Source organism: Gymnoscopelus microlampas (assembly GCF_963454915.1).
Source record: "Gymnoscopelus microlampas genome assembly, chromosome: 6".
Classification (NCBI taxonomy): Eukaryota; Metazoa; Chordata; class Actinopteri; order Myctophiformes; family Myctophidae; genus Gymnoscopelus; species Gymnoscopelus microlampas.
Window position 1 is genome coordinate 51,458,974 of NC_139943.1, and position 15,546 is coordinate 51,474,519.

Genomic DNA, 15,546 nt, shown 5'->3' on the forward strand with positions numbered 1-15,546 from the left:
CATCACAGTGTGAGGTTCATGATGTCATCACAGTGTGAGGTTCATGATGTCATCACAGTGTGAGGTTCATGATGTCACCACAGTGTGAGGTTCATGATGTCACCACAGTGTGAGGTTCATGATGTCACCACAGTGCTCTTACCCATAGCGTACATCCACAGCCATGGCCTCTGGCTCCTCCAGGCCGGTGTTGACCAGGACTGTTCTGTACGACCCGTTTAGTTTGGACACCTCTATGGTGTCACTGCCACTGTCACACCAGTACAGGTTTCCTGCCACCCAATCAACAGCCAGACTGGATGGAGAGCTGATCAACGTGTTGTGAAGGATCTGTCAATCAACCATACATATACTCTGAATATACTCACCATTTTATTTTTTTATTTTTTTAATGCAATTATTACAATTATGTTTTATATAGGTTAGTGTAGAGTATTTTCATTAGTTTTTCACAAATATTCTAGATTTTGAACATTTCTATTTGAAAATAGCTGATCTACATGCTCACAATGTGTCGCTTTGTGACGCATTGTGAGCTTGTAGTTCTGCTATTTTGGGGTCCTTGTCATGTAACAGTTTGTGAAGCCCTGGTGTAGAGAGACAGGAAACCAAGGACAGAAAGAGGAGAAACATGTGAGACAAGACTAGGAGTCAGATTCAAACTCACATCCTCACAGCTCACAAGAAGCACATGGTCTGTACACTAACTGACTGAAACACCAGACACCCTGTTTTATGGTTTTATATTTAACCCATTAAGACCAGAGCAAAGCAGATAGTAGATATGCAACCTCGTAGCGCGGCACTCGGTGCCGCGCTACGAGGTTGTATAGCTACTATTTTTGTGAAAATGGTTGCAAATCTTTGAATATATATATTTTTAAAGCTAACATCTTTAACTCAAATCTTTGCTTCTGGGGATTCTACTTATGTCTAACTTATGTTGCAATATATCAGTGCAGGTGCTCAAACCTTTTCATGTCAAGGACCCCCAACAAAACATATTTTGTTCCAGGGACCCCCCCGAAGCAAATATTTGAGTTAAAAATGTTACATATACACCTGTTTCCTAGGCTGTGTGTTTTCCACTTCCTGTCGGATTTCATTGGATATCATTGGATCAAATCGACAGGAAGTGGAACACACACAGGAAGTGAAAAGCCTAGGAAACAGGTGAATACAACACAAAAAATATACATATATATTCAAAGATTTGCACATATTTTCACAATTTTTATAAAATAGCAGATCTACAAGCTCATAGCGCGGCACTCGGTGCCGTGCTATGAGCTTGTAGATCTGCTATTTTTGAATAGCCAAAGTATAAAATAATGGTTTAAGTGGTAACACAGATGCGTTCCCAGTTTAATGGGTTAACACTGATGTCACAAAGTATTTTAAATACAAGCATAAGTACTCTGAATTACATGTGAACTATAAGTAGTTTGAATTCAGTTTCTCTTCCCTGTCATTCATCCTCATCGTTGTCATTGTCACACTGACCTGGACGTCACTGCCATTGATGTGCATGCGACTGATCATGGGGGGGTCCCATTCTGTCCAGTAGATCATCTGCTGCTGATAGTCAAAGTCCAGAGCCCACACATTATACTCCAAGCCCTGTCACACCACATCAGTTGTGTTAGTCTCAGACAGGAATACATTCCAGCATGTCAAAAGCAGTGTGTGTAGAATATTGTATAGGATTACATAGGATGTGTTGTTATGTCTAATGGTTTTCACCTGTTTGAGCTTTGTGGAGCTGGAGCCGTCCAAGCTGATCTTCATCAGCCTGTGCTGAGCGGATACGATGAGGAAGGGCTCCACCTCTGGAGAAAGTGAGATCTTACATTTGAGTTGGTTTACCTTTAAAAATATACAAGAACTGGGAAAGCATCCGTTTCATTTTAGATTTTAGCGTTAGCTATTCTTAAATAGTAGATCTACAAGCTCACAGTGTGTCACTTTATGTTGCGCTGCGAGCTTGTAAAACTGCTATTTTGAAAAATCTTTAAAGTGTTTGAAAAAATTATATAATTCAGATTTCTTTTAGCACAAATCTTCTCTTCTGGGGGTCCCTGTCACAAATAATTTTCAGATGGGGGTCCGCGGCCAAATACATATCATTTTGGGGGTCCTTGACACGCAGAAGTTTGAGAACTACTGATTTAGAAGACATTTGTAGAATCAGCCTCAGGTCTTAATGGGTTAATACGCTCATGATATTGATACATAAATAACCTTATAAATATAAACTTATTTATCACCATGTTTAAAAGGTTGGGATGTGTTTCCTCTCTTTGTCAAACACACCACTGACACAGTGAAGCTGCTGTATTTACTGACTCACCTTTTATTCACTTTAAATACAAATATCTACATATTTCACTGGTTAGAATATGAGCAGAGTTTTAGAGGGATGTTTTTAAGGGGCTGCGATTTAATTAAACACAGAGAGACAGACAGACAGACAGACAGACAGACAGACAGACAGTCTTACCTGTTGTGTTGTGTGTTGGTTCATTCTGGAGAGCTGAGGAGAAACATAAAAAACTAAATGAGCTTCAGTGTAACAGCTGGTTGTCCAATAACATGAGAGAAGTTTTCAGGAGGTCAAGTGGCCTCAATAAAAGGACATTGTGCTGCAGAGCTTCCTGTGAGAGCTAAGAGTGACTACAAAGTTAACATGTACTTTGATGATCCTAGAGTTCAACACTCACTGATGAAGACAATGAGCAAGATAATTATAACATAAATACATAATATAACATGTATGGATGCGTGCAAAGTTTCACAGCAATCAGACAATGCAGCATTTTGTGCCATCTTCTGTGTCCCAATCCTACAAACTTTGGAAGCCAATCGTAGCCAATCCATCATTTGTATCGATTTATCTGATGTTTGGAAAGAATCTGTAGTAATATCAGAAAATGTGCTCTGCAAAAATCGGCCTCCTGGTGGCGCTATAACAGGTCTGCAGGGAGAGTGAGTGCAAAGTTTCACGCCGATCAGTCTAACAGTGCCGGAGATTAGCTGCTCACAGACACACAGATGAACAGGGGTGAAATCATTTTCTCCGGAGATAATGCATGGAACCTCACTGCTTTCTCATAACAACATCATCAGCAGCACCACTGCTGCTGTTATTCACTGTTAGTGTCTCATTCACCTCCTAAACCCCCTCACAGCACCAGTAGGTTATACACATTCACCCCCCCCCCCCCCCCCCCACACCCAAAAGAACATTGTCAACTCCATAAAACTTGATGCAACACAATAGGCCTAACGTGATTTTCGCAAAAAAAAAAAAAAACTGCCAATAAAGTATTCTATCTAACAATCTATTGCATGTAAATACTGCCATACTTAGAAAACAGAATAGCCTAAAGCAGGGGTCTTCAACAGGGGGTCCGGGACCCCTAGGAGGTCCTCAGAGTTACTACAAGGGGCCCGCCAAATCTTTGTGTGATAGGATTCTTTTTTTTTTAACCACTTGAACCCTATAGCGTCCCTATTCTGAAGAGAACTTAAACCAAAAATAGCAGATCTACAAACTTACAACGCCTCACACTGCCAGACGTTGTGAGCTTGTAGATCGGCTATGTTTGGCAAAGAGGTGTAGGTGTAGAGGGAAAACAGAGCAGACCAAGTATAAAATTACTTTAATAAATGTATCTGAAACACATACAGTATAGACTATAGAGACCCTCTGAGAGTGTATAAATGGACCGTTACGGGTCCATTTGGTTCCATTCCATGAGGCGCTAAAATGAAACTTTGGGATAATCCAAGGAGTTTCTGAGAAGGAGAGGCCGGATGTGGATCCATGTCAAAAATCCTTCCGGTCGGCCTTTCCAATGTTATCTCCTTGACTAAAAGCTTAATAACTCCATCACTCAGCAATGGAGGATCGCGTTGGAAATATTATTGTTCCAGGCGTTAGTCGGGACCGTCCGCCGTCTCGCACGCACGCTCTGTTTACATGCACTTCCGCGTCGGGGCTTCTACAGCACGAAACGTATAACGTAAGTGGATGGAAGAAATGCAGGCACTGAACGTATAATATTTTAATAGACCTCTGGCACCCGATGTTCACGCATGAATTATGATAACCTGAGAAAAAAAAAGTGTTTTTATGTGTCTTTAGACATAAATATAACAACTGCACTTTATTTTTTTTAAAACAACAATTTTTTAAGGAGTTATTGACCTGTCCACTCAGGAGGACAGCATGCGTTTGTGTTTTTAACTGAAAAGAATAAGGATAAAATAGAACCAATGAATAAAATGATAAAAATCTAATAATATCAAATCAAATATATTTGTAATGCTGTAAAACTAAAATTTTCACATTTCTAACATATTCTAATACTATTTATTAACTTTCTCTTGACTCCTTGGCTCAACAAACACAAAACGCATAAATAATAGTGCTTCTACTGTCAAGTGAAAACCAAAATAACTCTAAATTGAACACCAACATGAGTGCTTACTGTCTAGTGAAAACCTAGTGTGATGGCTGATGGCTGATTGAAGTTAGCCTGGCATGGCCAGACTAGTCCAGGCTAGATTGAAGTAGTCGCACCTGGCCTGAGTCAAACTAAATTGACTAAGCACCTAGGGCACAAAGCCTGCAAGCATTTTATGCAGATGTACTTGAATGTTCTTGTGCATGCAACATCATGGCATCTGTTTGCATTGTTTTGTGTCTGTATGCTGGGGCCAGTGGTTTCCAGGGGCAAACCTGGTCTCAGGGGTGCCTTGGACACTGCAATGTGTTTCCCAATGTTCATACAAGATGGACTTGGTGAAGCGATATAGTACAGGATATAGGTCAGTAAAACTGATGAGACTGTATTACTGAAATACATCTGAAAGAGAGTGTTGGGAGAGTTACTCACAATGTCCTCTGTTATTTTTGTAGAAAATGTTCATCAAAATAATGGTGGCGGCTGGTGGTGATTTTGGGTGGGGGGCTAAGAAATCTATTATACTAAATAAGCTACCTATATAGTTTACCCTGCAGCAACAGCATCACATTCCAGATACCAGGTTACAGTAATGACACTACTATAGGCCTATACTTTGTTATAGCAAGAGCTCCACTCCACAACAACACAAGTAGGCTACCCACAATAATAGCCTGATGATGCAAAAAATAAACACACACACACACACACACACACACACACACACACACACACACACACACACACACACACACACACACACACACACACACACACACACACACACACACACAAAATAATATTTCTTTCTCTGTGCATTTTAGCAAAAAGGATTATATGCCAAAATGATTGGATAGGCAACATGTTATGTGATCCAACAGTAATGACTGCTGATAACCTACTGCAACAGTTTTTATTACAACTGCAATCAATTGAAATAGCTCCATGGGGATTGTTTTTGTTTGTGTGGGATGGGGGATGGCTTGTTGAAGTAGTCTGACCTGGTCTGAGTCAAACTAATTGGACTAATTGGACTCAGAGTTAGGCACTGTGAGTCCAATTAGTTTGACTCAGGCCAGGTGAGACTACTTCAATCAACCATATCACACAGTTAGGTTTTTGCTCAAGTCTGACCACTTGGGTCAAAACTGAATTTCCCTTGTAGGTTCAAATAGGTTATTATTAGTAGTAGTAGTAGTAGTAGTAGTAGTAGTAGTAGTAGTAGTAGTAGTAGTAGTAGTAGTAGTAGTAGTAGTAGTAGTAGTAGTAGTAGTAGTAGTAGTAGTAGTAGTAGCAGCAGTAGTAGTAGTAGTAGTAGTAGTAGTAGTAGTAGTATTTGTATTATCATCATCATTGAGCTTCACCGTCACTGCTAATCATATTTGCTTATCCTTATTTTTCATCCTCACTTTAGTCATATAATAGTTACTCCACTATCCTGTAGGCCTAGGTCTATAATGAGCTGCACATGACCTCTACAAAATATAAATAGACACAAATGTACTCACATAATGTAAAAAAAAATATGCACAAAATATTATTTTTTATACAAACAATGCAGGTTACTTTCTAATAACATGAATACATTGATTTATATCCAAAAAGGTTACTGCAGATGAAGCATTTTCAAGAGCAAACTGTGGCAGCAAAAGTATGAATTGTAGTTGAAATAGAGCCAGTGATGCATGCAGTCCAATTTAGTGGACAGATGATCAATCATAATTTCCTCCCAATATAAAATCAATAATTGGAATTTTTCACAACTATAGTGCTTATTAGATGTTACTTGATGTAAAAATATTTGTTTTACCTGCAGGGGTCTCCTACTTTAGAAGGAAAGGACAGATATTCCTGAGCTGTTGGGCTTGTTTACATTTATGTCAGCCATCTTGGATGTTGAAAAAATTATGTTGCAGTTAAAACACCTGGCCACTGGATGGCAGTATTGAGGTGATGCTCTAGCGTCCCCTGTATAGGCTAGTATGCAACTCTGACATCAAAACCTATTCTTATAATAGAAAATGACATTTTAATAGCTGTCCACTGTAGTGACCGTTATGCGTGAAAGGGTTAAGATACTTTTATTGTGTTCTGGCTTTTAACATTTGTTTTAGTTTATCCCTCACACCCACACACGGACAGTGATCCATGAAAAGATCTATTCTGTCCCTATCGGTTTACAACTCGGACGGCACTGATTCGACTATGCTCTGACAGAGATACTGGAGTCAGATATGAAGCCCTACACACACACACACACACACACACACACACACACACACACACACACACACACACACACACACACACACACACACACACACACACACACACACACACACACACACACACGGATAGTGATCCATGAAAAGATCTATTCTGTCCCTATCGGTTTACAACTCGGACGGCACTGATTCGACTAGCAGAGCATCGGCCGGTCGGCGCGGGCACTCGCACCTGGAGGCACGAGGGCGCACCTCCTCGGCAGTGTTGTAGTGCTAATTTTGGAAGTGGGGGAGCTCTGAAATAAAAATCATACAAATTTCATACAAAAATAATAATATATCTTTCAGCATTTAGAGAAGTGAGGGAGCGCCGCTCCCCCGCGTCCCCCCTCCACAAAACCCCTGCTTCTCGGCCTCAAGCTCTGCTGAGTCGGCGCGCCTCCGTCATGGACAATAACTATTATCACGTTCGCGTGTGAACGCGTGTTCAGCGTTCCCCTAGCGTAGCTTCCTGGTTGCTATGTGGGGGGAACAACAAAAGCCAGGTCCGCGTCGCATCAAAGCCCCGCCTCGCGGCACCGTCTCCTCCTCCTCCTCATCACGCCGCCTCGCCCCGAAGCCCCGCGCCTAAAAACGAGCGCTCCGTTTTTCAATTTCCCTGGTTCTCCAATTTCCCTGTGACATATACACTCTCTGAGTTAGAGACTCTTTAAGGGTCCATTTGGTTTCTTTGAGAACTACTGGGCTATACTAGAACATAAATAAACAAACAAAACGTCTTAACAGCTTATTAACCATATGACTGGTATCCTGTATTTTTAACCTTCTAATTGTTATTTCTAAGCAATGGCCAAAATCATAATGTACAGTGTGTATAATAGTGTGTATACTGCATGATGTGACACATTGTGAGCTTGTAGATTGGCTATTTTCAAAACATTTAGGAACAGTTTTAGATCATTTTAACAACACTTTTGGTCCCTGCCACAAAATATGTTCAATATAAATTACTTTGGGGTCCTTGACATGAAACCACTGTTATATTAGACTCCATACTAAGCTGTGTGTAAATATATCTGACCCTTGACTCCTCTGTGTCGCGCGCGCGCACACGCACGCACGCGCGCGCACGCACGCACACGCACACACACACACACACACACACACACACACACACACACACACACACACACACACACGAAATATTGCAGTCAGACAAAGGGAAAACAGCCAGTTACAAAGTGTATGTAAAGCAGAGCATTGTTACATACAAAACAAAAGTTGGCATACTTGTCGAACACAGCAGACAACAATCATAGGTAAAGGAAATAACGCCTCCTCCAAATTGAGCAGCTTCCTATATTAGCTGATATTGAGCAGTACCTTGCTAATTGTTTAGCCCTCCTTTTGGAGAGGCCGGCCATTTGCAGGCCCCTCACAACCAACTTGTGCACGTGTCCTAGACTACCAAAGATAAAAACCAAAAGTTTACATCTGTAGCCTAGCTGAGAGATGGTCTGCTCTAGCTGATGATATTTTAGCACTTTAGTTAGGAAGGCTTCTTCTAAGCTGTAACCAAAAGTACAGCCGACCTCGAGAATGAACACCTCCCTATGGTTTTCATTAACAACAATGACATCACACACACACACACACACACACACACACACACACACACACACACACACACACACACACACACACACACACACACACACACACACACACACACACACACACACACACACACACACACACACACACACACACACACAGTACCAAGACTATACACTATACCATGTTAACAAAAATCTAAACTGCTGACAAAAAGACAGAGGACTGGTGACCTCCAGCTTTATAGTTGAGCCCATCCTCACAGGAGCCAATCACCAGCTACTCCCACCCAGTAATCAACCACTCACACTCAACCACAACCAACCACCACTCACACACCAGCTGGTAACCAATCAGCACCACTTAATCCCCCATACCAATGAGGGGGAGGAGACATTCACAGGACAAAACAACAGGGAAACACATAAATGACCATATAGGGTCATAACAACACAACAAGTCAAAACAAACAGCTTCCATGGTGTCCATGATGATGACAATATGCTCTACATCTTACATGGGCAACTGGCGGCCCGGGAGCCACATGCGGCCCCCACCTTCACTTAATGCACAGGTTAATATCAGAATACTGATATATTGATTTCAGCTGTTATAATTCCAAACATGCAAACATGACCCGCTTTAATTACTTCAGTCTATATTAGTAGCTTAATGACTAGTATTATCTACAAGCTTTTGAGCTTGTAGATCGAAAAAGTTAAAAAACGGAGATAAGAGTGCCCGACAGTATATGCAATGTGGCCCTCTGGAGTGAGAGTGGAAAATCTCCATCGTCATTGTTCAGTTCAGTTCTTTTTTTTTTTTTTCGGATAATGGGCACAAAACATAATAACAAAATATAGCTGCAAGCAGCGATAATACGGGGCCAGTGAGAGAGAGACAGACAGACATGGAAACTGGAGAGAGAGAGAGAGAGAGAGAGAGAGAGAGAGAGAGAGAGAGATGGAAACTGGAGAGAGAGAGAGAGAGAGAGCCATGGAAACGGAATAGATTGAAGAGAGACATGGAAACGGAATAGATTGATGAGAGAGAGAGAGATGGAAACAGAATGGATAGATTGGACATCTCAACCTATTGCCATTAACAGGAATCGAACTCTCAACCTTCGGACTAGGATAAGGATAATTCCTTTTAACAGGTCGTTCATGAAAGTCCTTGTGGTCTTGTTTCCAATGAGAACCTGTGAGCAATTAGGGGTTAAGAGTCTTGCTCAGGGACGAATTTCATTTCATCGACGCATATGCTGGGATGGCCTGGAATCGAACCTGGGGCAACCAGGGCCTCTGGTTCCCTAGGCGTGCTCACTAACCACCCAGCTATGGCCGCCCCATGATAGGCTAATAGGCTGCAACACTACCTATAGTGCTATAGCTTTGTCCAGGCTGATGTTGTCTGTTGAAGATCATAAACTCTTGCCTTCTGTCATGAACCAAGCCAACACTAAGATCACTCGTTCACAAACCATTTACCAATAGAGAAATTGTATGTCTCCTCGCTACCGAAAACAGTGAAAGCAGCCGATCTACAAGCTCAGAAACACGTTGCTATCTGAAAAGTTTTGAGATTGTAGATCGGCTATTTTCAGAATGAAGTATGTCATACATTGAGAAATCGTACTCTCAAATAAGCATTTCAGGTTATCTTTACCATTTGCACATGTATTCATTGATACAGTCATGTTGTTTGCAATTCAACTTAAATTAAGTCTGCATCAAGTGAGGCTTGAACTGGCGACCTTGAGATTGTGAGGCACTCATTTAAGGGAGACGCCATTGGACCAACAGACAAGGAACTATGAAGAAGGAGATTACACAGATGATACAGTTTCACGCAAATAGCTGAAAAATCCTGGGTTTAAGTGTTTTTCAAACTGCTCAAAATTGCGGACAATCTACGGGCGGAGCTTACTGGTCAAAGCGATAGATGTGTTCCTCATGAGTCAAGGCACATGTGTAAGCAAGTTTCACGACTTTCGGCCAAACGAGGCATGACTTATGCCTGTTTAAAGTCTGCCTTTTCAAAAAATTGCTATAGCGCCCCCTTTTGGCCAATTGGAGTGAGATTGGTTTCAGTGATATTTGGAATGACCCTGTACATTTCTGCAAAGTTTCAAAGAAATGTGAGTCTGCATGTATGTTTTAGGCACAGATGAATAATTTTCATAAAACTGTAATAGTTAAAATCTGTCTCCTCCTGGGATTTTTGAGCAATCTGCACGAAACGTTTAACACTTGAACTTTGGACCTCTGCCTACAAAAATTTCCAACGGATTTTCCATAAGTGAAAAAATGCAGAAGTTATGAGCCAATGGCTGTTTTTCATATAATTCAAAATGGTGGGCGATCTAAAGGTCAGAGGTCAAAAGTCAGACCACAAAAGTTGTCGGGCATGAAGAGACGCATGTGTGTATCGAAGTTTCATGGTTGTAGGTCAAACAGGGCATGAGTTGTACCTGTTCAAAGTTGGCACTTTCAATTGAGTGCTATAGCGCCACCCTTTGACGAATGAGTGTGAGAAATATTTCTTGGTAGTTTTTCATGAGCATCTACCATATGGCCGAGTTTCGTAAAAAGCGTATGCACGGTTAAGCCAGAACTGGCAAAAACAAGTATTTTTCAAACTGCTCAAAATTGCGGAAAATCTAAGGGCGGAGCTTAATGGTCAAATCGATACGTGTGTTCCTCATGAGTCAAGGCACATGTGTAAGCAAGTTTCACGACTTTCGGCCAAACGAGGCATGACTTATGCCTGTTTAAAGTCTGCCTTTTCAAAAAATTGCTATAGCGCCCCCTTTTGGCCAATTGGAGTAAGATTGGTTTCAGTGATATTTGGAATGACCCTGTACATTTCTGCAAAGTTTCAAAGAAATGTGAGTCTGCATGTATGTTTTAGGCACAGATGAATAATGAATAAATGAAGAAAAGTGACAGAATACTGCCAATAACAATACGGTTCCAGAGCAGAGCTCTGGCCCCGTAATAACATTTCATTACGGGGCCAGAGCTCTGCTCTGGACACGTATTGTTATTCGCATTATTCTGTCACTTCTTCTTCTTCTTCTTCTTCTTCTTCTTCTTCTTCTGCCACTTTTCGCAGTTCTGGCTGAACCGTGCAGTCGGTTTTTACGAAACTCGGCCATATGGTAGATGGTCATGAAAAACGATCAAAAAATAATTCTCACAATCTTTCGTCCAAAGGTGGCGCTATAGCACTCAATTGAAAATGCCAACTTTGACCAGGTACAACTCATGCCCTGTTTGACCTACAGCCATGAAACTTGGATACACATATGCGTCTCCTCATGCTGAACAACTTTCACACTCTGACTTTTGACCTCTGACCTTTAGATCTCCCACCATTTTGAATTATATGAAAAACAGTCATTGGCTCCTAACTTCTGCATTTTTTCACTTATGGAAAATCCGTTGGAAATTTTTGTAGAAAGTGGTCCAAAGTTCAAGTGTGAAACGTTTCGTGCAGATTGCTCAAAAATCCCAGGAGGAGATAGATTTTAACTATTACAGTTTTATGAAAATTATTCATCTGTGCCTAAAACATACACGCAGACTCACATTTCTTTGAAACTTTGCAGAAATGTAGAGGGTCATTCCAAATATCACTGAAACCAATCTTACTCCAATTGGCCAAAAGGGGGCGCTATAGCAATTTTTTGAAAAGGCAGACTTTAAACAGGCATAAGTCATGCCTCGTTTGGCCGAAAGTCGTGAAACTTGCTTACACATGTGCCTTGACTCATGAGGAACACACGTATCGATTTGACCATTAAGCTCCGCCCTTAGATTTTCCGCAATTTTGAGCAGTTTGAAAAATACTTGTTTTTGCCAGTTCTGGCTTAACCGTGCATACGCTTTTTACGAAACGCGGCCATATGGTAGATGCTCATGAAAAACTACCAAGAAATAATTCTCACACTCATTCGTCAAAGGGTGGCGCTATAGCACTCAATTGAAAGTGCCAACTTTGAACAGGTACAACTCATGCCCTGTTTGACCTACAACCATGAAACTTCGATACACACATGCGTCTCTTCATGCCCGACAACTTTCGTGGTCTGACTTTTGACCTCTGACCTTTAGATCGCCCACCATTTTGAATTATATGAAAAACAGTCATTGGCTCCTAACTTCTGCATTTTTTCACTTATGGAAAATCCGTTGGAAATTTTTGTAGGCAGTGGTCCAAAGTTCATGTGTAAAATGTTTCGTGCAGATTGCTCAAAACTCCCAGGAGGAGATAGATTTTAACTATTACAGTTTTATGAAAATTATTCATCTGTGCCTAAAACATTCATGCAGACTCACATTTCTTTGAAACTTGGCAGAAATGTACAGGGTCATTCCAAATATCACTGAAACCAATCTCACTCCAATTGGCCAAAAGGGGGCGCTATAGCAATTTTTTGAAAAGGCAGACTTTAAACAGGCATAAGTCATGCCTCGTTTGGCCGAAAGTCGTGAAACTTGCTTACACATGTGCCTTGACTCATGAGGAACACACGTATCGATTTGACCATTAAGCTCCGCCCTTAGATTGTCCGCAATTTTGAGCAGTTTGAAAAACACTTAAACCCAGGATTTTTCAGCTATTTGTGTGAAACTGTATCATCTGTCTGATCTCCTTTTTCACAGTTACTTGTCTGTTGGGCCAATGGCGTCTCCCTTAAATGAATGCCTCACAATTTCAAGGTCGCCAGTTCAAGCCTCACTTGATGCAGACTTAATTTAAGTTGAATTGCAAACAACATGACTGTATCAATGAATACATGTGCAAATGGTAAAAATAACCTGAAATGCTTATTTGAGAGTACGTTTTTTCAACGTATGACATACTTCATTCTGAAAATAGCTGATCTACAATCTCACAACTTTTCATGGTTTGTGAGCTTGTAGATCGGCTACTTTCACTAGTTTTGGTTCTGAGGAGATGTACAATTTCTTCATTGGTAAATGGTTTGTGAACGAGTGATCTTAGTGTTAGTGAAACAGGGGCTTGGTTCATGAAAGAAGGCAAGAGTTTATGATCTTCAACAGACAATATCAGCCCGGACAAAGCTATAGCACTATAGGTAGTGTTGCAGCCTATTAGTCTGAAGGTTGAGAGTTCGAATCCTGTTAATGGCAGTAGGTTGAGATGTCCAATCAAACCATTATGTTTCCATCTCTCTCTCTCATCAATCTATTGTTTCCATGTCACTCTCTCTCTCTTCAATCTATTCCGTTTCCATGTGTCTCTCTCTCTCTCTATTCACTGGCCCCGTATTATCGCTGCTTGCAGCTATATTACGAATTGTTTTTCGCTCCCTCTCAATTCAAGGCTAATCTTAGTTCTGGCTTAACTGTGCTGTCGCTTTTTACGAAACTCGGCCATATGGTAGATGGTTATGAAAAACCATCAAGAAATAATTCTCACAATCTTTCGTCAAAAGGTGGCTCTATAGCACTCAATTGAAAATGGCAACTTTGAACAGGTACAACTCATGCCCTGTTTGACCTACAGCCATGAAACTTGGATACACATATGCGTCTCCTCATGCTGAACAACTTTCGTGGTCTGACTTTTGACCTCTGACCTTTAGATCGCCCACCATTTTGAATTATATGAAAAACAGTCATTGGCTCCTAACTTCTGCATTTTTTCACTTATGGAAAATCCGTTGGAAATTTTTGTAGGCAGTGGTCCAAAGTTCAAGTGTTAAACGTTTCGTGCAGATTGCTCAAAAATCCCAGGAGGAGATAGATTTTAACTATTACAGTTTTATGAAAATTATTCCTCTGTGCCTAAAACATACATGCAGACTCACATTTCTTTGAAACTTTGCAGAAATGTACAGGGTCATTCCAAATATCACTGAAACCAATCTCACTCCAATTGGCCAAAAGGGGGCGCTATAGCAATTTTTTGAAAAGGCAGACTTTAAACAGGCATAAGTCATGCCTCGTTTGGCCGAAAGTCGTGAAACTTGCTTACACATGTGCCTTGACTCATGAGGAACAGACGTATCGATTTGACCATTAAGCTCCGCCCTTAGATTTTCCGCAATTTTGAGCAGTTTGAAAAATACTTGTTTTTGCCAGTTCTGGCTTAACCGTGCATACGCTTTTTACGAAACTCGGCCATATGGTAGATGCTCATGAAAAACTACCAAGAAATAATTCTCACACTCATTCGTCAAAGGGTGGCGCTATAGCACTCAATTGAAAGTGCCAACTTTGAACAGGTACAACTCATGCCCTGTTTGACCTACAACCATGAAACTTCGATACACACATGCGTCTCTTCATGCCCGACAACTTTCGTGGTCTGACTTTTGACCTCTGACCTTTAGATCGCCCACCATTTTGAATTATATGAAAAACAGCCATTGGCTCATAACTTCTGCATTTTTTCACTTATGGAAAATCCGCCGCTTTTGTTTTGTCGGCAAAGGTCCTAAATTCATGTGTAAAATGTTTTGTGCAGATTACTCAAAAATCCCAGGAGGAAATAGATTTTAACTATTGCAGTTTTATGAAAATTATTCATCTGCCCCTAACACATACATGCAAGACTCACATTTCTTTGAAACGTTGCAGTAATGTAGAGAGTCATTCCAAATATCACTGAAACCAATCTCACTCCAATTGGCCAAAGGGGGGCGCTATAGCAATTTTTTGAAAAGGCAGACTTTAAACAGGCATAAGTCATGCCTCGTTTGGCCGAAAGTCGTGAAACTTGCTTACACATGTGCCTTGACTCATGAGGAACAGACGTATCGATTTGACCATTAAGCTCCGCCCTTAGATTTTCCGCAATTTTGAGCAGTTTGAAAAATACTTGTTTTTGCCAGTTCTGGCTTAACCGTGCATACGCTTTTTACGAAACTCGGCCATATGGTAGATGCTCATGAAAAACTACCAAGAAATAATTCTCACACTCATTCGTCAAAGGGTGGCGCTATAGCACTCAATTGAAAGTGCCAACTTTGAACAGGTACAACTCATGCCCTGTTTGACCTACAACCATGAAACTTCGATACACACATGCGTCTCTTCATGCCCGACAACTTTCGTGGTCTGACTTTTGACCTCTGACCTTTAGATCGCCCACCATTTTGAATTATATGAAAAACAGCCATTGGCTCATAACTTCTGCATTTTTTCACTTATGGAAAATCCGCCGCTTTTGTTTTGTCGGCAAAGGTCCTAAATTCATGTGTA

At 41.0% G+C, this 15,546-nt stretch overlaps 1 protein-coding gene across 1 annotated transcript in view; it reads right to left on the minus strand.

The window, feature by feature from the left end:
- The window catches only part of LOC311047897 (uncharacterized protein), a gene marked incomplete at its 3' end in the record, with an annotated part of 43,735 nt that overhangs the window by 13,736 nt on the left and 14,453 nt on the right, over positions 1–15,546 (minus strand). The window contains exons 10-13 of the mRNA XM_084060846.1: positions 2,501–2,533; positions 1,744–1,829; positions 1,504–1,611; positions 143–330 (exon numbers count right to left, since the gene is read on the minus strand). Of these exons, the coding sequence (XP_083916972.1) occupies positions 143–330; positions 1,504–1,611; positions 1,744–1,829; positions 2,501–2,533 (415 nt within the window). The remainder of the gene's footprint in view (positions 1–142; positions 331–1,503; positions 1,612–1,743; positions 1,830–2,500; positions 2,534–15,546) is intronic.